The following is a 20928-nucleotide window of genomic DNA, read 5'->3' as shown; positions in this document are numbered from 1 at the left end:
CCGAGAATATTGCCTGCTTGAAAGTGGCCCAGTTCTCGAACTCGGATTCGTGGTTTGTATACCACAGTTTCGCCACATTAGCCAAGTAAAAGTTGACAGTGCTCAACTTAGCAGCGTCATCCCACCTGTTTGGTCCACTGACTTTTTCGTAGGACGACAGCCAGTCCTCGACGTCCTGGTCTTCGGTGCCCGAAAAGATCGGGGGGTCTCGCTGGTGAACCGGGCCGGGGCAAGTAGGAGCCGCGAGAGGTGCTGTCTGTTGGGCAGCGTCAACTTGCATGGTCGACGGCAGCGTGCGGGATCGAAGTTCCAGGGTGTAGGTGATGCAGTTACCCAGCACGATCCACCAAATGTAAAGGGGGTTTATTGAAGGACTGAGCAAGCGGGTGGTAGCTCTCAAGGAACGCAGGCGAACCCAGATGACGGTGCTTGATCGCCGATCTCGTGCCTTCTTCTTGTGCTGATGATACCTGACCTGATGGTATCAACGTCTTTCTTATTCACTACAAGAAGAAAGGCAAGCCGCCGGCCGGGTGCAGCTAATGCTATATAGTGTGTGAAATTGCGCGCAAAACTTTGAAGCACTTTCGCGCTGCCTGCACCGTGCTCTGGTGTTCCTTTGCCTGTTGCACATGCTGCGCCGTCATCCTCATCCAAAAATTAGCATTGAGACTTCTACACTTTCAGCACATTTGCCAAGCGCATGGACGTCTGAGCAGGCACCAAAAAGCAGCCAGCTGACGCAAGCATGGCAAAAGTGCAATGGTGACTATGACATCACAATAGCTGTGCCAGCTTAGAGCTCTGCTGCAGCAGTGATGTCTAGGAGGCTCAGGGCCACCTTCAGGTAGACTTTAGATGATGTCAGCATCACGAGGTGTGGCGTATAGCATTGAATCATGCACACAAACATCAAAATTCATATGGATTAACTCCCAAGCGATAATCCATTTTGGTATCAAATGATGTACGCAATTTCACGATAATCGATGCCACAAACTATCTTGGTGCAAAATTTTGTGTCAGTACTCCTAAAAGCAGGAGAAAATGCTTTGACATAGTACGTAGTATATGCAGCGGATGCCCAATCTTTCTCACGTAGATGCTTTTTGTTTGTTTCCTCATGTCTGTAACATAGAAGCCACTAATTTTACATCATGAGGTTTTACGTGCCAAAACCACCAAATATAATCACCAGGCATGCAGTGATGGGGAAATTAAAATTAATTTTGGCCACCTGAAGCTCTTTATCATGCATTGAAATCTAAGCAAACGGGTGATTTTCAATTTCGTGCCAGTAGAAATGCAGCCACCGTAGGTTAAAAATGTCTCATACCTATCAAGTCTTTATCCTTGTTCTTCAACTGTCTGATGACAGCGTTGAGCTGTATTTCTCGCTTTTTGGCTGCTTTCTCCTGAAGCTTGTACTCTGACTCCCGCTGCTGTAATTCTTTCTTGTACTGGTCCATCCTGCATAAAACCACACCCATTGGCAGCAGATTACTGTTATTACGCAGCAGTGTAATTGAACAAAGGGCAACTGGTTAGAAGGCCACGGTTAAAAAACAGAAAAGAAAGGTGTGCTTCTCATTATGCGATACAATATTGAAAACAAGATTCACCACTTATAGGAGCAGGAGACCCTGCAAAACAGAAAGGAAAAAAAAACCCACTAAAATTCAAGTTTAAATAAAGTTAAATGCTGAAGAAAAAGACTGATATCAATTAATCACAATCTTTCAGTTAGCAAGCTGGAGTACGAAACGATGTAATATCTGCTTTGAAAAGATTTTTTAAAGAACATGGGAATATAGGAATAGTGTTTTTTTTGTGTGACATACACTGCCACTCCGGCAATCAGGGGTGTGCTTATGTTTTAAACAGAATATTCGATTCTCAAGAAAGTTGTACGAATCAAAATATTCTTACACCACAAAACTTCACAATAAGTTTTGAAATAAGCACAAAGATTCAAACAGCTCAGCGAAATTTCATTTATTTGATGTAAAAATAGACAAATAAGTTTCATTCAACATTTGTTTCTATTAACACATTACTGATTAATTACACTTTGTTGGTTAGTTCATACGGTTTAATGTCCCAAAGAGACTCGGGTTGTGAGAGATGCGATAGTGGAGTCCGAACAGTTTAATCATCCGTGTTGTAAACGTGCATTGACATTTCGCAGTGGAACTTTTGTACGTCACATGCATCAAAATGTGACTGCCATGGCTGGGATCGTAATAAATATTGGAGTTTAAAACCTCAAAACAACTGTATGAGAGATGCTGTAGTGGAGGACTCTGGAAACTTCAGTCATCTGGGGTTCTTTAACGTGCACCTAAATGTAATTACACAGGCTTTAAGCCTTTTTCACCTTCATTGAAAATGTAGCTGCCGCAGCAGGGATCTGATTCGGTGACCTTCGGACCAGCACCATAGCCACTAGACCACCTTGTTAGGTGGTCTAGCTAATGAATACTCTGAGGACTGCAATTTTGCAATAATCTACAGGTCCGACTCGATAGGCTGAAAGGATAAGGAAATAAGTGTACCGATGCTCCATAAGGCTCATTTCCCGAGTGTTCCAGATGTCTGCTTGGACAGCAGCAGATTTCTTGAGCTGCAAGTAAAGTCATTGTATGGTCACAAAATGTAGCAAAACAGTCCAAGCGTGTGCAGGAGGCAGTACCAGGACCAAGAAAATTAGCAAAGTCACTGACATGAACACTTAGTAAAAATGCGTATGAGGAAAAAAATGATGAAAGAAGAATAAATTTGCTTCATTTTGCGAGGCTATTAAATGTATCCAACTATACTTGAAAAAACAAACAAACAGAAAAAGCGAACGTGAGAAAGACCATTAGATTTAAAAGACAACAAATTGCAAAATGAAACACATGAATGGCTAACAGCACAGCTACAGAAAAATATTGCACCAAGAACTTTCTGGTATAAATTATTGTCAGTGCAAATGGCATCGCAGCTACTCAATGATACTCCTTGAGAGCCATAGTAACGAGTTAAGTATTTCAACACAAATAGCCCAATTGTGACCAAACGACACTACCACAATATTGTAAAAAGTGATTAAGCATCTCAACATGCGAGCCTGTGTGGTGGACATTCCAGAGAAAAAACATCAATACTGTGTGAAGCGTCCCAGGCACGTAAACACAATGACTGGCATGCAAGATTAAGGCATTTCATCATGCATAATTAAGCACGTGCCTATGGCATAGTGGTCCAAACATGGGGCTCTGGCACGACTTACTCACTGCTGAAACCATGCCATCATAACACCTTCACGTTCTTCTGATGTGTCAATTTTACAAGGCTAATGTTACTGTGGGAGTGTGTGCATGTGCAATGTACGTGTGGGTGGGTGTCTGGTGGTTGACAACACACCAGAAAGGTCCACTATACATCCATCAAGAATCCATCACGCAAGCCAAATATGTCATATTCTCATTTTAAAGGAGGCAACGACAACGTAAAATAAAAATACTAACTGCCAATAGTGAAAGAATAGAAATTTACGTAAGCCTGCAGTCTATGCAAAAAAAAAAAAGTGCTGCCTCTCTAGTGCAGAATACAACATAAAAAATACAAAATACACATCTTTCTTTAAAAGTTGAAGCAGTTATCCCCACAGTTTTCATGTTGGGCATGACGCAGCAACTATCGCGCATAAAGCCAAACAATTGTTAAAATGAAGGTGTAATGGTTACACACTAAAAAAATAGGTGAAGTTATTGCACGCTGTACACTAGCAACAACTGCAACACGAATAAAGTTGAAGAATAAGGGTATTTGAATCAGAACTTACAATCAGATTGCATGCAAATACTGTAGACAAGGCCAACATTTGCGCATCAGATATACAATTGCCGAACAACACAAAATGTTATGCAAGTGACTAAAAAGGCCCACAATTTTGTCACATGTTTTAAAAGCCTTTTTTCTCCTTTCGAACCAGCGAGCGCACTGAAAGCTATGCAGAGGGGGATGACAAGGACGCAAGAAGCAACGTCTGTTGGTTAGCATGCCTCATGACCTTGAGCACTTTTATTTTTTTTTTAATCCAAATGCATGGCATATATTCAATGTGACCGTGAATAAACACACTGGCATATTGCGTCATCACGTGGTGGCAGCTCAAGATGCTCAAATCAGCCAATGGTCGTAGATTTTGTGTTTATGGCAACTTCATTTGGGAAGAGCAAGATATTTCTAGTTGACTGAAAATTAAGTCGCGAATTTCAGGCTGTACCCTGTGTTATATTGTTTGGCTCGCATGCTTGCAAAAGCCTCGAATACTGATCAGCAGCATTTTCTGATCATAGTGAAGAAATGTGGCCATGTGCCCTTAAGAAAGTAACAGATTGAGTGAAAAGACGTCCCACATGAGAAAGTGTGCAATACCAAGAGCGCAAGAGGTGCTATTTGGCATCTGGCATAAAAAGGATGAAGATCTGAGCTTTGGTATGCCTACTTTCCTTGAGCTTAGGCTGAACTCAACGATGATTTTGCTCTTTATAATAATAACCACTTACATTTGGTGTGAGAGTAAAAGCACCAATGCTTATTCTCTTTTCGCCATTACACTGGGCAAAGATTCTCACCGTTTCGCTTTGGCTACACCAGGTCTTTGTTCCAGAGGCTGTAGTTAGCAGGCCCGGAGGGGTATAGTCTGCTGCCTTTGGGTGACCAGCTGGCAAGGAAGCACGGCCTTCCTCCTCGTTGAATTTACGTTGACTGGCCCTGAGGGCAGCCAGGATATCCCTACCTGGTTGGCCAAACTGTTGACGCCTTGCACTTCCACTTGCTGTAATAGGTTTAGGAACATCTGGCGGCACTGAACTTCCAGGCCTACCGGCTAGAATGTTTCTGACTGAGAATGCGCTAAATTGGCTACTGCCATCTTTGGCAAAAGAACATTTCGATGATTTTGAGGCAGATTTGTCCTGAGACTTTGCAGGTACCTTTGCCTGTGACACGGAGCTTGTTGTCATTAGAACATCTTGAACCTCACATTGAACACTTGAAGCTAGAGGAACATGGCAGTCCGGCTGCGTGGAGCTATCACTGAAGGAGCGTGGCGTAGTCTGCACACTACACTCTGACATGTCGCCTATGAAACATTCATTTTGTGTTGTGCTGTCTTGCACAGATGGCATGACTTGCACACTGCTTTCTTTTAGATTGCTATGCAAGAGGCACTGTTGAGTTTGTGTTGTGCACTCTTGTACTAGTAGGGTGGCCTGCACCCCACAGTCTACAACATTGGAAGCTGGCGTGTCCTTTTCACTGTTCTGCGCTAGCAACTCACACTGAACAGCACAATCAGTGGCTTTTGGTCTGGTCAGCTGCAAATCTACTTGTGAAGCACAGCTAAGCACCTCCGCCATGACCTGCACTCCGAAATCGGTCCTGTAATCTTCAACCAAAGACTTGTTCACTTGAGAGGCATAGTCTTCAACATCTGGAATGGCTTGGACACCGCAGCAAGTGCTCCCTGGCATTGCTGTCTGGGTTTCAAAATCTTTTCTATATTCTTTAACCAAAGACTTGTTCACTTGAGAGGCACAGTCTTCAACAATTGGAATGGCTTGGACACCACAGCAGCTGCGCTCTGGCATCACCGTCTGGGTTTCAAAATCTTTCCTATATTCTTCAACCAAAGATGTGTTCACTTGTGAGGCATAGTCTACAACATCTAGAATGACTTGTACACTACTGCAAGTGCTCCCTGGCATCACCGTCTGAGTTTCAATATCGTTCTTATATTTCTCCACCAATGATGCGCTCACTTGTGATGCATAGTCCTTCATGTCTAGAATTGCTTCGACATTGCTGCAAGTGCCTCCTGGCACCACTGTCTTGATTTCCAAATCTGTTCTGTTTTCCTCGGCTAAAGATACATTCACTTGCGATTCACAGTCCTTTGCGACTATGCAGGTTTGAACACCACAAGCCTGCACGGAACAACTCTTCATAAGAGGCACCTGGTCGCTTAGAACAACAGGCTCGCACACTGCCTCCTGCTTGGTCGGCTCCGCGGCTCTGAATTCTGTGTGGCAGGGCTCTGTCTGAATGCCATACTCCACAAGTTGTTCAGAGTACATACAGCAAAGAATCGCTGCATCTGCGACCTGTGGTCTCTCAAGTACATTGCAACAGGAACCCGTTGTCTGAACTCCCGCAGGCTTCAGTAAAGTTTCTGCTTGGTAGCAGACATCCATCAATGTTGAGCCATCAACTACATGCTCAGCAATACTATTTTTAGGCAGCTTATTTGGTACTGGCCTTGGCCTTTCACATGCATCTTCATAGTCTGTCTGGCACATTGCATCTACTGTAGGTGCCTGGACTTGCTGTGACACATGACTGTCTTCTGTCTGAGTGGATTGCAGTGGTGCCTGCAGAAACGGCATGTCATTGGTTTGTGTTGCTCTGGCACAGCACGATGGCTCAGAGACTTTTTGATTGCTAACAAATTTTGGCTGGCTAACGGGAGTGCCATTCATGCAAACAGCTGGCGAATGTTTGGGTGTCCACAGCACAGCCCTTGGTGTCTGTAGTCTCGTTCCTTGTAAAGATTCTCCAGTCTTACCACAGTCTGGACTGGTGTAGCTGGCTTCCGAGCTTTCATCGTGCTGGGCCAGTGGAGGGCTGGTGACCAAAGGGCTAAAGAAAGTGCCAGTGATCCGGCTTTCCCGTTCAAGCAGTTGCCGAGATGCCATTAGTGTCTGGATGCAGCATTCATTCATACGAGAGAGTGGCGTGCTGGCTATTTGGCCTGCCTTCTCTGGAGTAATGTGCAGTGGGCACGTATGCATAGATTCAGACTGTGTATCCGATGCTGTAGTTTCCAGTTGATCTGGCTTCTCTGATGAAACAGGCCGCCGAGATGTCTGCACAGATTTAGAAAACAGTGTCACAATCATTAAAGTCTGCCAGTACTTTTCAGAACACCTTTCAAGAAAAGCACAATTAGCTAAAACACTAAAAAAGTTTTTTTTTCTGCGAGCTTAACAACCAGATATACTAATTAGTGAACACATCCCATTTTTTACAGTTCAAATGTAGTGTTGATTATTGTGCTAATTAGAGGCATATGTAAAGGACTTTGATGGCTTATCAGTATTACTGTATACACCAAAATTGAAGTATTCATTCTATCAAGCACTAGCAGTGTTACTCATGCTACATACACATTTTGGCAATAGTATTCATTTGATCTACCCGGTCTACTATGTTGCTGATTAACCAAGACTTTCTCCTCTATCACACTGCACCGTCCCTTTAAACAATGTGCTCAGCACATGCACGCACTGTAACAAAAAAAAAGTAATGACAATTGTCACAATCTTCAGTATTGTTCAGACTCTTCCAAGTAGAGAGTGAGGTGTTAATGATTTGCCTGTCTCAATGTAACAAGAGTACTGTCTCAAAAAGGCAGGAAGTCGCAAAACAAAAGGCTCTACTACTAACATATAGTTCCCGATTCACCAGAGCAGCTGCTGAATCAATACAGATACCTTTATGCTGCAAAAGAGCACAATCCTACTGTAAAATGAAAGTAGACCTAAGATAGCATGTCAGAAGTTATGACCACATGAAAGACCAACCTCGTTTTGAAACCTAATGACAGCATAATCATCAATGACTTTTTCACTAGAATGCAACTATTAGGCACAAAGTGTAGAATAAAGCGAATCTTTAACGTCAATAGAAAAAGACTGAAAACATTCGTCATAATTAAGCTTTATAAAATCGGCAACCTCTTCCGAATTTCTGACAAGGAAAGGGTCACAAATAAGTATAATATCAAGCGTTGCCTAAAGAAACAACGCAACTTGTTCTTGCCAGGTGTCATGGTCAGAAACTATAACTTTGAAGGGCACATCTATTTTGTGAGTTCTTGCTGTGAAAAACACTGTACAACAATCAAACTTTTTTTTTTTTTCAATACTTCTGACCAATTTTTCCAGCTTCAGCCGCTTACAATGCTTTTTAGCTTCAGCCCTTATTTTTGGAAGGCTCGCGTTACTGTGTTTGCCAAAACTAGAGTGATGGCTACACCAGCCTTTTCGCTGTACTGAACTAGGGAGAATGCGGCGAAACCACCCGCTTAGTCCAATAGCAAGACGCACAACGAATTATCAACCAAACAGGAACCCACCAACTTGATAGAAAGTTTTGAAAATGGCATCCTGCATCGAGAGGTGACGTCAACACCCGCTGAGACGATATGGGCTGTTGCCTCTTCTGGCACGTACTTCGAGATCTGTCTAACCAAAAATAACAATTCGTGGAGTGACTGATTAGTTTCGATCGCAAACTACAACCCCAAAGAGAGGGCCTTGTTGACCAGTTCTGGTAGGCACACGTCCTTAGATGCATGCAGAAGATTTGCGGGTGCTGGCGTCTTGGCAGGAATACGTGTCCGGAGGTGCGCCAACTCCTGCTGCCACAAGAATTTAGTTTCCCTGTTGGCGAGCTCGAGATACCCCCGAAGAACTTTCCTTGAAGCTCCAGCCTTCATTTCATCTTGAATTCCGAACTCAAGGTACTGGCGATAAAATCGCACCTGCCTTTGCCACCCAGACTTCAGTATTTTGCATATCCTCGTTGCATGTCCAGTTGATGGCAGAAACCCACATAAAAGTGTACCGAGCTCACATGGGATCACCTTTTTGTGAACACAGAACGAAAGGAACCAGCATTTGTACTTCATGGACAAAATTAATGCAACAGTAGCACTTAGATCAAGCCAGTGGCATGATGAGAGCTTCGCAATCGCGCCATCAGGTGTCGCCCTCGTTGAAACGACGGTAGTGCCGGCAGCGGCAACGAAAGTCAGGTGAGTCTTTATATATAATCTTTACATGAAAGGAATAGAGTTTTTTCAGTAAAATTAATAGCTTTCCCAATAAGGCAAAATGAAAAGTGAGGTTAGTTATTCAAAATGTGTACGAGTTCTCGTTTGTAAAATGGGAACACTGCCAGCGGCGGGGCCAGACGACAGCTGTGCCCGCAGCAGACGATCTCATAATGCGAAAGCAGTGAAAGCGGCAAAAGCAGGAAATCAGTGGTGGAAATGCCTTCCAGCATTTCGGAGCAGCCATTGGAGCAGCTACCTTTGCGTTTGGAGCAATGCAAGAGCTTTCCATGACACACACCGAGGAACAAAATATAGGTTTGTTTTAGTTTAATGTTACTTCAGTGTACATATTCGTTTATACAAAAGCAGCGAACCTGCAAGATTAGCACGAAATATAGACAAACGCAGTATGCCATACATTAGAAGAGACATAAAACAGTGAAGGATATACCACCAACAAGCTAGCTGCAGCATGAAGTTCTAGCAACGCGAGTGCGCATCCATCCCGTAGGCGTGCACACGGATAGGCGAGAGGGGCACGCAAAGCCAGCCTGATAAATTGACATGATAGGGAGGGGGCACTGTGACGAACCTTTGCCCCCCCCCCCTGTCCCTTTGAAAGGGAACCCAAGCACCCTTATGTCCCCCTCTCCCACGCGTTCAAAGCTTGTTTAAAGCTTGTTATTCAAAGCTTGTTACAGTAAAACATTCAAAGCTTGTTACAGTAAAACCTAGTTAATACGTACATATGCGCCGAAATGCGGCTAGCTGCATGCTAAACGTAGTGTGCGTTAATCACCAAGTACTAATTTTTCAAGCGCGCCATCGCCTCTAAAGATGGAATAAGCACAGGGTCACAGCAAACAATGCCTAAAGTGCCCACCACCAAGTCATCCCTTCCTGTTTGCCAATTTTCAGAAATGACTGGCACTCTCGCACGGCTTTCCAATGGCACGCGGTGGCGACATCAAGGAGCACGAGCATTTCGAAACTACTGTGGAGTCCGGGATACACAGCTGGCGTAGCGACTGGCATAGTGACGAAACAGATAAATGTGTACCGGGATCTGCTACTTAGCAAAAACAGACACAGATTTTTTCGAGACACTGCACGGTGGCAGGGAGCCAATCATCTACTGGCTAGTTGCATGGAGTGCTTTGCCTGCTTGACATACAAACCATGACGAGCTGCTTGTGCCCAGGTACTCCGCTTCAGACCGCGCACAGATGCGGAGAGACTATTGTGTTAACGCGGTTATGTGAGCTTTCTGCAAGTGATGCACTAGCGGTCCTAGCAGCAGACGAAGACACGCTTGGGTTGTCGCCTTATGAAAACGTGCAATATGGTTATGATAGCACAATGCTTGCTCTCTCGGTGCCCGCGATCCACAATGCTCAACTTGGCAACAGCGAGCTGCTTTCGTTTGTGCAAGTCTGTGCACGCTGAACACGGTACCGCACCACGATTGAGGCGGCAGCGATCAGCGTCCCTGCGCGCTAAGGTAGTCGCCTGTTTTTAAAAGCGTGAAGTAGGCTTAAAGTGGCGCTAGGCCACACAAGTAGGCTTTTTGCCAATTTTGTCGGCGATAAGTTATAGTGGCCCGCTTTTAGGTAGTTGCCACATCGCTTTCGTTCTTAGCCAATCATTACCAGAAGAGGCACCACCGCAATTGCTTAGAAGTCTGAATAACTGATCGGCTGATTCCATGCTTTTGCAGCAGTGCAAGTGTAGATGGCAACCATAGCATAATATTTGTGATGCTATTCTAGACTTCTGCTCACAATGCGTGTAGTCAACATTACTTTCAATTTCAAAACCACCTTGTGGCGCAGCAATGGTGCAAATTCGACAAAAAAGACCTTTTTGGAGCAGTATGGCGCAGTAATTTCCAGTTGGCGCAGGTTTCCGAGAAAAGCGGTTTCAGCAGTTTTAGAAGAATCAGCGGTTTGGCGGAATGCCTCGCAATTATCATGTCCACTGCTGCGCAAAGTGGTGTAGCAGTTCTGGAAGAAGCGGCACAGAGAATTTCTTTAAAGTGTTGACAGACCACAGGTTTGTGTTCGTCCCCCCCCCCCCTCCTTTCACATGATAATCTGGAAAGTTAAGCGAAGCAGTGGCAATTCGTCGTTATGTTTCAATACATTATTTGAAGAGCTTAGCGGCAGTACGCACATCGCATCATCAGCGCCTTGGCATCCTGAACTCGCTAGCAGAAAATTAACCTATACGTGTATACACTAGCAGTTTTAACGTGTCTCACATGAAATTCGTGATGCTGTGTGAATTGAAATACTGATCACTGCAGCAGCTTTTAGGACAGATTTGGGGCAAAATTTATACTTATGAAAGTACATTGCAGCGGTGTACAAGTCATGCGCGTCAATAAATGAATGTAGTAAATTGTGGAAATTACTCTGACAACTTACCGCGAAGACGACGCATATATCACCGAGACGCAGTAACCGACAAAACGCGGCTGTTCCTATAAGCCGTTGAATTAGATCGCGCGCGTGGATCTGCGATTGTGTAAGTACTGCTTCGATGTGTGCACTTAGGAAGGAAGCCAGTGTTGCAAAAACAGGCAGATCTGTTAGCACCACATCATGTACTTGCGTAAAACGAGCATTCTGAGGACAAAGTGGTAAACAGCGCAACTCACACAGGATTGGCATGATGATGATGATGATGATGATATATGGTGTTTTTTTGGCGCAAGGGCCATTTGATGGCCAAAGAGCGCCAGTTCTTGGGATAAGCAATGTGGACAATGATTGTGATTAGCGGCTGTATAAGGGCCATAAAATTCCTCGCGGTAAGGCGGGTAAAAAACATACATGTAATAAAATCATGACCATGCCGTGAAAGGTGTGTGTGGTGTGAACAGATGACAAAAGTTGGTGATAATAAAAAAGGATGGTGTATATGCATGGCATTAGCACAAGTGCCTCACTGGTTCATACCCTTGCGTCCAAGGGCCGTGAGGCAAGTGCTTTCTTGTGTAGCCACCGCAGCAAAAACCTCTCTGGAGAGGTTGTGCTACGGAATGCCCGGGTATATGATATGAAAACTACGAATTTCTTTTAAAAACGCTAACACTGATTTATAACTAAAGAGCGGTTCTCTACCGACGAACATTGCAGGGTGTAAAGGTATATGTTGTCGGTAGGGTAATGGAAAATGTTGTTTTCTTAGAGTTTCTAAGTGTTTGCATTGGATTAACATGTGAAGGACTGTCAATGCTTCACCACATCTGTCACACAATGGTGGATCGCCACCGGACAATAGATATGTGTGTGTCGAGTATGTATGTCCTATCCCGAGTCTCGTTAGTATTACCTCTGTATGACGCGATTTCGATACTGGCAGCCAATGACCAAGGTGTGGCTTAATAATGTGTAGTTTATTTTGTGTGTGTGTATCCCACTTGCTCTGCCAGTAGTCCCTGAGCTTTCGTTTGAGAGACAGCTTAAGATCAAGGGGCGGGATCGATATGGGTGTAGTGGCACTGATTTCGTGGACGGATGCAGCAAGCTGATCCGCCATCACGTTGCCTTGAATCTCTCGGTGCCCTGGCACCCAGCACACTACAACATGTTGGTTGAGTGTGTAGAGTGTGCATAAAATAGAGTAAAGTGAGACAAGGACTGGGTTTTTTTTTTTTAAGACTGTGCAGAGCCGTTACCACACTGAGGGAGTCTGTATAAATTACTGCTTTTTGTATTTGTAATTGTTTGATGTGCTTGACTGCCACAAGTATCGCGTAGGCTTCCGCTGTGAAAATACTTGTGCCTGGATGTAGAGGGCCAGCATCCGAAAAGGAAGGGCCAACAACAGCGTAGGACACAGAGGAGTTGGACTTAGAGGCATCTGTAAAGAACTCAGGACGTGTGTATTTGTGTTGAAGATCCAGGAAGTATGTTCGAATATGGGCAATAGGCGCATGTTTAGTAACTTCTAGGAAAGACACATCGCAGTCTATGGTCTGCCACTGCCACGGTGGCGGGTATGCTACAGGAGCCATTAAACTGTGTTCAAGTGACACTCCAGTGTCCTCAGCTAGACCCTTCAGGCGAACTGAGAAGGGCTGCCCCATCGAAGGCCTGTTTTGAAACAGAATGGAGCTCGACAAGTCAATAATAGTAGAGTATGAGGGGTGCTTCTTGTCTGATTTCACCTTAAGAAAATAAACAAAGGACATGTAAGTTCTCTGCAGATGAAGCGACCACTCATTTGACTCAACGTAAAGGCTTTCTACGGGGCTGGTGCGAAAAGCACCCGTAGAAAGGCAGATGGCCAAATGGTGCACGGGGTCCAACGCACTTTGAGTCGCAGAGTGATAAACAATGGCCCCATAATCTAAGCGGGTGCGAATGAGGCTTTTATACAGGTTCATGAGACATTGCCTGTCACTACCCCACGTAGTACGTGACAACACTTTTATAACATTCATGGCTTTTAAACATTTTGTTTTTAAATACTTGATGTGCGGTACGAAGGTCAACTTGTTGTCCAAGATTAAGCCTAAGAATTTATGCTCCGCATTGACAGACAGACGTTGACCGTTCAGTTCAATGTCAGGTTCTGAGTGCACGCCTCTCTTTCGGGAGAACAAGACACAGGTACTTTTTTCTGGGTTCAGCCGGAATCCGTTTTCCTCTGCCCATTTGGACACCTTGTTTAAACCTAACTGAACCTGCCGCTCACACATTGCTAGGTTGCATGACTTAAAGCCAAGCTGGACGTCATCGACATATGTGGAATAGAACATGTTGCGGGGGATGGACAGGTGCAAGGAATTCATTTTGATAATAAAAAGTGTACAACTAAGTACACCACCTTGTGGTACTCCCGTTTCTTGCACAAATGTTTGGGAGAGAATACTGCCCACACGGACACGGAATTTCCGATTGGACAAGTAACTCTCGATTATGGAATGCATTCTACCGCGCACACCCAGGTGAGACAAGTCTCTTAATATGCCGAAACGCCATGTTGTGTCGTAGGCCTTCTCAATATCGAGAAACACAGAGGAAGTATTGTTTGTGGGCGAAAGCGTCTCGGATCTGTGCCTCGATACGCACCAGATGGTCGGTGCTGGATCTACCCTCTCGAAACCCAGATTGGTATGGGTCGAGCAATTTGTTTGTTTCTAAGTAGTGGAGTAAGCGGCAATTAATCATTTTTTCAAATAGCTTGCAGAGGCAGCTTGTTAACGCTACAGGTCTGTAACTTGATACAGTAGAGGGATCTTTTCCCTGCTTCAAAATTGGAATTATAACAGCCTCCTTCCAGGAGGAGGGACCACACCCGAAAACCATATGCGATTATAAAGAGAGAGGAGGGTTTCTTTAGTTTCGGAGGGTAGTTCCTTCAGCATCGCGTACATTACGTTGTCAGAACCTGGGGTAGATGTATTACAGCAGCTGAGTGCTGTTCGCAGTTCTGCTAAGCAGAATGGTGCATTATATGCCTCATTTCTTGCGGATTTTCTTTCTAACTTTTGTTTTTTTGTTCGTGCCTTGTAATTCTGGAAGGATTCGGAGTAGTGTGAGGAGCTCGATATGTGTTCGAAATGTGTGCCAAGAAAGTTGGCTTGATCCTCCAAGCTTTCCCCGAGGCTATTAACTAGTGGAAGAGAATACGTTTGTTGGCCCTTAATTTTCTTTATCTTATTCCACACTTTTCCCTCGTCTGTGTATGAGTTGATACTCGATATAAACTTTGTCCAGCTCTCTCGTCTAGCTTGTCGACGCGTTCTCCTTGCCTGCGATTTGACCCGCTTGAAATTTTCCAGGTTTTCTGCTGTAGGGGAATCGCGAAGCAACGCCCATGCTTTGTTCTGAGTGGTCCGTGCTTTCCTGCATGCGTCGTTCCACCATGGGACTCGCCGTTTAGAACACATGCCACTCGTTTTGGCAATACATTTAGATGCGGCATCAAGTATAAAAGCTGTAAAATACGTGACAGCGTCATCTATGGTCAGGGCAGACAGCTCAGTCCATGTCATGTGTGTAAGAGTTCTATACCCTTCCCAATCAGCTGAGTCAATCTTCCATCGAGGAACCTGCGGGGGTAGTTGATCTTTGTTCGGCGCACTCAGGATGATTGGGAAGTGATCACTCCCATAAGGGTTTTTAAGAACGTTCCACTTAAAAACAGGTAAAAGGGACGGTGATGAAATGCTAAGATCTATGGAGGAGTATGTATTGTTTGCAAGGCTAAAATATGTAGGCTCCTTCATATTTAAAAGACATAAACTAGAAGAGAAAAGGAGCTGCTCAATGAGACGTCCTCGCGCATCACAGTGAGCATCGCCCCACAGGACATTGTGTGCATTAAAATCACCTAGAACCAGAAATGGCTCTGGGAGTTCATCTATTAATGATTCCAGATCACGTCTGTGTAGCTGTTGATGCGGTGGTATGTACACAGAACATATGGTAATGAGTTTGTTAAAAAGTAAAGCTCGAATGGCCACTGCTTCCAGGGCCGTTTGAAGCTTCAAATGCTGGCATGCTATACTACGATCGACTATAATGGCTACACCGCCAGATGGTACGACAGGATCCTCCCGGTCTTTTCGGAAAATAATATATTGTCGTAGAAAGTCCTTGTGCTTAGGAGTTAAGTGCGTTTCTTGCACACATAGCACTTTCGCGTTAAACTTACACAGAAGCTCTTGGACGTCATCTAAATTTCTAAGCATTCCCCTTACGTTCCACTGTATGATTTTGTCCATTGTGGAAATAAAAAAGGAAAAAGTGCTGTGTGCAAAGAAGACAGGGATTAACTCATTTTACAGGGCCTTTGTCAGGCCCTGTAATCGGCGTTCTGTCCTTTTTGGGGCGGTCGAGCGAAGCTCGCCGCTCCTTCGGCGCTTCCTGCGCCGTTTGGCTTGAACTGGTGTCCATAGCCTCTTGCGAGACACTGGACACCCGCTCTAAAGAGCGATCTGTGCGTCGCTTAGATTTCGCCTCGATCGACGATGTCTGTCCCCACCGAGCTGGGGGTTGATGAAGCCCCCTTGGCCTCGTGATTGCCCTGGCTGCTGCCAGAGCTTGTAGAGGCCACTGGTGTGGACAGGGTGAATGTGGGCAGGGCAGCGCTGGCTGCTCCCGCCGTAGGGGCTTGTGGCGTTGGCCTCGGCACGCTAGGCGCGGTCCGGGCAACTGCCAAGGGCCTTTGTGGTGCCGCCCCTTGTTGCATCACTTCGGCGAAAGGTGTTTTTAGTGCCAATGTTAACGACATCCGTTGTCTTGCTTCCCTGAATGTGATATTTTCCTTTACTTTTATAGCTATTATTTCTTTTTCTTTTTTCCAGGCTGGGCACGCTCTGGAGTATGCGGGGTGACTGCCTTTGCAATTAGCACAGAGGACCTCATCATGTCTACATTCATCAGCACTGTGGCCGGTTGTGCCACACTTAGCACAGATCAGCTGCCCTCGGCAGCTCTGGGATGCATGACCAAATCGCTGGCATTTGAAACAACGCCTCGGGTTTGGAATGAAAGGTCGGACATGGAGTTTTACATAGCCAGTTTCTAGAGTTTCAGGTAAAGTGGTTGAATTGAAGGTGAGTATCAAGTGCTTTGCTGCTATTTCATTGTTGTTACGTCTGATTTTGATGCGCTGAACATGTATCACACCTTGGTCCTTCCATCCATCAAGAAGCTCTTCTTCACTCAGCGTCATCAAATCTTCGTCCGATACCACGCCCTTCACTGTATTCATGGTACGATGTGCGTTCACCGAGACGGGGATGTTACCAAAGGCTACAAGGTGCGAGAGTTTATTGTACTGTTCTTTGTCTTAATTCAAGAAGCAGATCACCACTTGCCATTTTCGTGGCCTTATAACCGGTTCCAATGGTCTCTCTCAAGCACTTGGCTACAAGGAAGGGTGAGATTGCTCTAGCTTTTGTAGATGATTGTTTGCAGTGAAGGACATGGTATTTTGGGAAAGTTTCTCTGTTTTTAGGCCAAAGTAGTAAGGTTGCGTCGGTGCGTACCCTTTTCGAGGCACGATCAGTTAGAGAGGGGGTTGAGGATCCCATGGGAAAATGTGGATTTTTCAGTAACGGCGCCTACCACCCACCATGGAGTCCAACAAGGGGACGTGGCAGAGCATGTGGGCATGTCTGCGCAACGCCAGCAGTACGCAGTTACTATAACCCAATATGGTTTACCCTAGTTTGGATAGCCACACAAGGTTAACCCTTGCCGCCAGGAAAAATTGGAAGAAAAATGAAGTGAGGAGGAGACAGGAAAGATGTAAAGTGAGAACAAAAGACGAAGATATAGGGAGAGAGAGATAGGAAAAGGCGACTGCCGATTTCCCCTGGGTGGGTCAGCCAAGAGGTGCCGTCTACGTGAAGCCGGGGCCAAAGGGGTGTGTTGCCTCTGCCGGGGGGCCTTAAAGGTCCAATCACCCAGCGTTGGCTCAACCCCCAGGATCCCCTTTTCCGCGGACACGGCACAGCCACGCACGGCTAGGCGTGGGAGGGAGTAGAAACTCCCCCGTTATCTCGGGTCCGTGGTGTCGCTACACACCAAACGCCTACTTGCGCAGGCGCCCCTGCGGGACACAGGATTGGCATATTGACAACGGTCAGCCCTGGCCATCAGCCTTGTCATTAAGTTAATTAGCATATTTTCATAAATAACGTACAATTGATAACATATGCACTTGCAAACTTCCCGAGGATATTTGTGAAAGACTTGTTAGATTGTAGCACAAAGTTATTCTATAGAGCTTAAAGCAACAGAAAATGCGCCTTTTACTGATGAATGTATCACAAACTTATAAAACATAACATTGCATGAAATTTACTGCAAGCTACCCATACAAAGAAAAACAAAGGTTGGATTGATATTGGGATCTGGGTTCTCTTTCTTTTTTTTATTTGTATGAGAAGTACACCGAGTGTATGAGAACGAGTGTATGAGAAGTACAAAGAGTACAATCAACTCCCTTACAAATGATTTCAGATTTGAAGCTTGGCTCTATTATGCCAACCTGACTGACCTTCAGGACACGCCAAGAGCCCAAGTTGATGCAACACCAGTGCTGTGGTTCATGCACTTCACAAGGGACTGCTTCACCAGCAGTGACCGCAAAAAAGGCTCACGCGGGGAGCAGTCCCCTCTGTGAAGGTGCAGGAGCCGAGGCTCAGGTCCTTGGTGCATCCAGGTGAATACAAGTTAGCATAAGACAGATACTGTTGTAGCCCTTGACAAACGCCAATTTAAGAAAGATCACAGATTTTCTCAAGCATTTGTCTAGGACAACACGAAGGTCAAGGTCACATCGTTCTTCTCACTCAGTTGTAACGATTCCTTTCACTGCCACTCGAAGGCTTTCTGCACCTCACATAGTTTTTCAATGACTTTAATATTGCTGCATCTTGACCAAGAAACAATATGCGATGCCGTGACAGTTTAACAATCCGTTGCATCATGATAACGTTGACACACTTCTTGTTGACGACTACGGCAGCTTTTGGCGTATGATTCAGTATCTAAAGCTCTCTCCGTAAAATGTGTTTGGGGTAGTTGAGCGACTACCTGTTCCTAAATTTTTACAACGAGGTGTCTTAATGTACCCCTGTCATCGCCACAGTAGTAGCAGATGCTATCCAGGTCAAGATTCTGCAGGGGGATGTGAATAAATAAAAAAATGGAATGAAATAAAGGGACCCACAGCGTGCTAATCGAGTCTCTCGGGACAAGCAACAATGCTTGACCCACAAACCAACCACTGCAATAATGATGCTCGAACTGACATGATAATGCTGACAATTCAAAAAATGATTCAAATGAAAATAAGCTCTCTTAGTCTACATTTGCATGTGCTTGTCCACTTACGTTTACAGCTCACTGTCCAATGATTTTCATGGTGTACCAACTGAAATTTCTCTGTTCCTTTTTTTTTTTTTCAGACTTTGAAAGTTCTACGACGCAAGGTAAGGCACATACGTAACAAAGTGATGCTTATTCTAATCACAACGTGCCGGCCAAATATACACAACAGCAAAATATATAATGCATGAATAAATGATATGCATCATGAATACATTTGTATGCATTATTCATTAATATACTTGCCTACATGTTGGAGCAGTTAGCTGCAATTCATTTTTTTTTTCTCTTCACAGACATACTAGCACACCACTACCTCCTCTAACATGGTAAGCATCTACGATGTGTGCAATGTAAATATTGTATGCACTTATTGTTAATAATTGAATCCTCATTGCCTTGTCCAGTGATGTTGCAAGTACTTAACACTACATCATCATGTTGGAGACTATTGCCAAACAGCAGCAGTGGGAGCAGGACGGATGAATTCAGCAGGTATGTAGGATGGCTATATTTTTAATTTTATTTCTTCAGAATTGATTGCCGATCAACCTTGTTCATCAATGTCAGTAGTCCTTTTCGGTGATACAGTTACTGCCCACAGGTGCCACTACACGTTCACATGGTTATTTCTACATACATAGAGGCTAACGCAGCTAATGTGCAACAAGAAACAATGGGAAATGCATAAGAAACATCCAGAAGGGTCATTATCAAATGATTTGAAACCCAGTTTGGTATACTTAAGACAAGTAGATAAATGTGAGGACAGACCAAACATGAACACAGAACAGAATATGTGAAAACAGTCAGGGCAACATGTAAGCTTCAATTGAAATTGGCATATGTATAGTGCAAGAAAGCAGGTGCCAGGTCAAGACGAGCACTAACAAGTGCTACAGATGTTTTCTGATATCAAGGCGACAGCTTCGGTATTTGGCCATACCAAGCCTAAGGTAAACACCCATAAAACGCTGTACTATAATGTACCATAGCATAAAGAACCCAATTTTTTAAGACCGAACTTAGGTACGGTCCTTGACTTTAACATTTTAGAAAGGCTTCTCATTAAACAAGGTGCTGGTTACTCATTTACATATTCAAGATTGTCATGTGTTTTTGTAATGCTGCCGTATTCTCACTCTTACTGAACATGAAGCATTTTTCCTTTGAGTGTTATGCACAGCCATCCAGTTATCTGGAATGACTAGTTCTCATCTGGTAAGTTTTCCACTGCTCTTGTGATCCCGTTAGGCAGAATATCCCAACTATCAAGGTTTACGTGCCTGTGCTTTGCTTCAGCCCCCATTACCATGCTTAAATGTCCGACAGCATGACTACAAGTTGTGATGGGCAAAAAGCACATCAGCAGAAGTTGCATTAAACAGCTCATCATGAGAAACGGAAATGAGGAGCTGTTTTAAAAAGTTTATTTTTTGGATACACAACATTGTGGCCAACACCTCCTGCTTATGTAATACTGCTTTTTATTTTCAGAACTTTCAGAGGATAGCCTCTCCCTTGCAGTGACACCACCTGCCTCACCAGCCACACCGCTGATCACACCCCATGTGTCCACAGCTCTGGCGCAGACTTCAAAGCTACTCAGTGCTTCAGATACGTGTAAGCATATTGCCGCGAAGGGTATTGCGGATAGTGTTGCGCATGTCGATACCGCCGGCACGCGGCCTTATCCTGGTCCAGGATGCACCGCGATTCATCTGCGAAGATCGGGGTCCGCACGTTGACCATTCGTTGATAACGAGATAGCGCCAGATGCTACGGCGACTGTATCTCAGATGGTGAACGCGCCTTGCAATCCAGTGGGACATTCTGTTCCCCGACGGCCGTCGAACACGCTGTTCGCCACCCGCTAAGCCGATGTGTCTGCTTTCTTTTAGTGGGCGCAAGTCCGCCAAATAAACGGATCTCCTATTTCTACGAGCCTCCCGGTCTCCTGTCTTCGGGCTACCCTCAAGAGCAAACCTCATAAGCGCGAAAATGCACGCGACAGCGACGAGCGATGCTATGAGCGACGAAACAGGGCGTTCGCGCGACATGTCGCGTGCTCGTTTTCGCGCGATCGCTCAGTTCTCCAGATTTGGAAACCGTCGCTCATCGCCCGGAAGTGCTGAGCTCAAGCAGCCAATAGCGAAAAACCGGAAAAGACAAAGACTACAT

The 20928-nt window shown here is 44.9% G+C and overlaps 1 protein-coding gene across 2 annotated transcripts in view; it reads right to left on the bottom strand.

Moving 5' to 3' along the window:
- Window positions 1–20928, bottom strand: part of LOC119184975 (uncharacterized) — a 128169-nt gene that overhangs the window by 28200 nt on the left and 79041 nt on the right. For both annotated transcript variants that reach the window (XM_075887577.1, XM_075887578.1), the window contains exons 17-19: window positions 4626–6917; window positions 2556–2623; window positions 1337–1470 (exon numbers count right to left, since the gene is read on the bottom strand). In XM_075887577.1, coding sequence (XP_075743692.1) covers window positions 1337–1470; window positions 2556–2623; window positions 4626–6917 — 2494 coding nt within the window. The remainder of the gene's footprint in view (window positions 1–1336; window positions 1471–2555; window positions 2624–4625; window positions 6918–20928) is intronic.

The sequence above is a fragment of the Rhipicephalus microplus genome, chromosome 1 (genome assembly GCF_043290135.1).
Source record: "Rhipicephalus microplus isolate Deutch F79 chromosome 1, USDA_Rmic, whole genome shotgun sequence".
Lineage (NCBI taxonomy): Eukaryota > Metazoa > Arthropoda > Arachnida > Ixodida > Ixodidae > Rhipicephalus > Rhipicephalus microplus.
The sequence above is the reverse complement of the archived record's forward strand: the minus strand, read 5'-3'. Positions and strand labels throughout refer to the sequence as shown.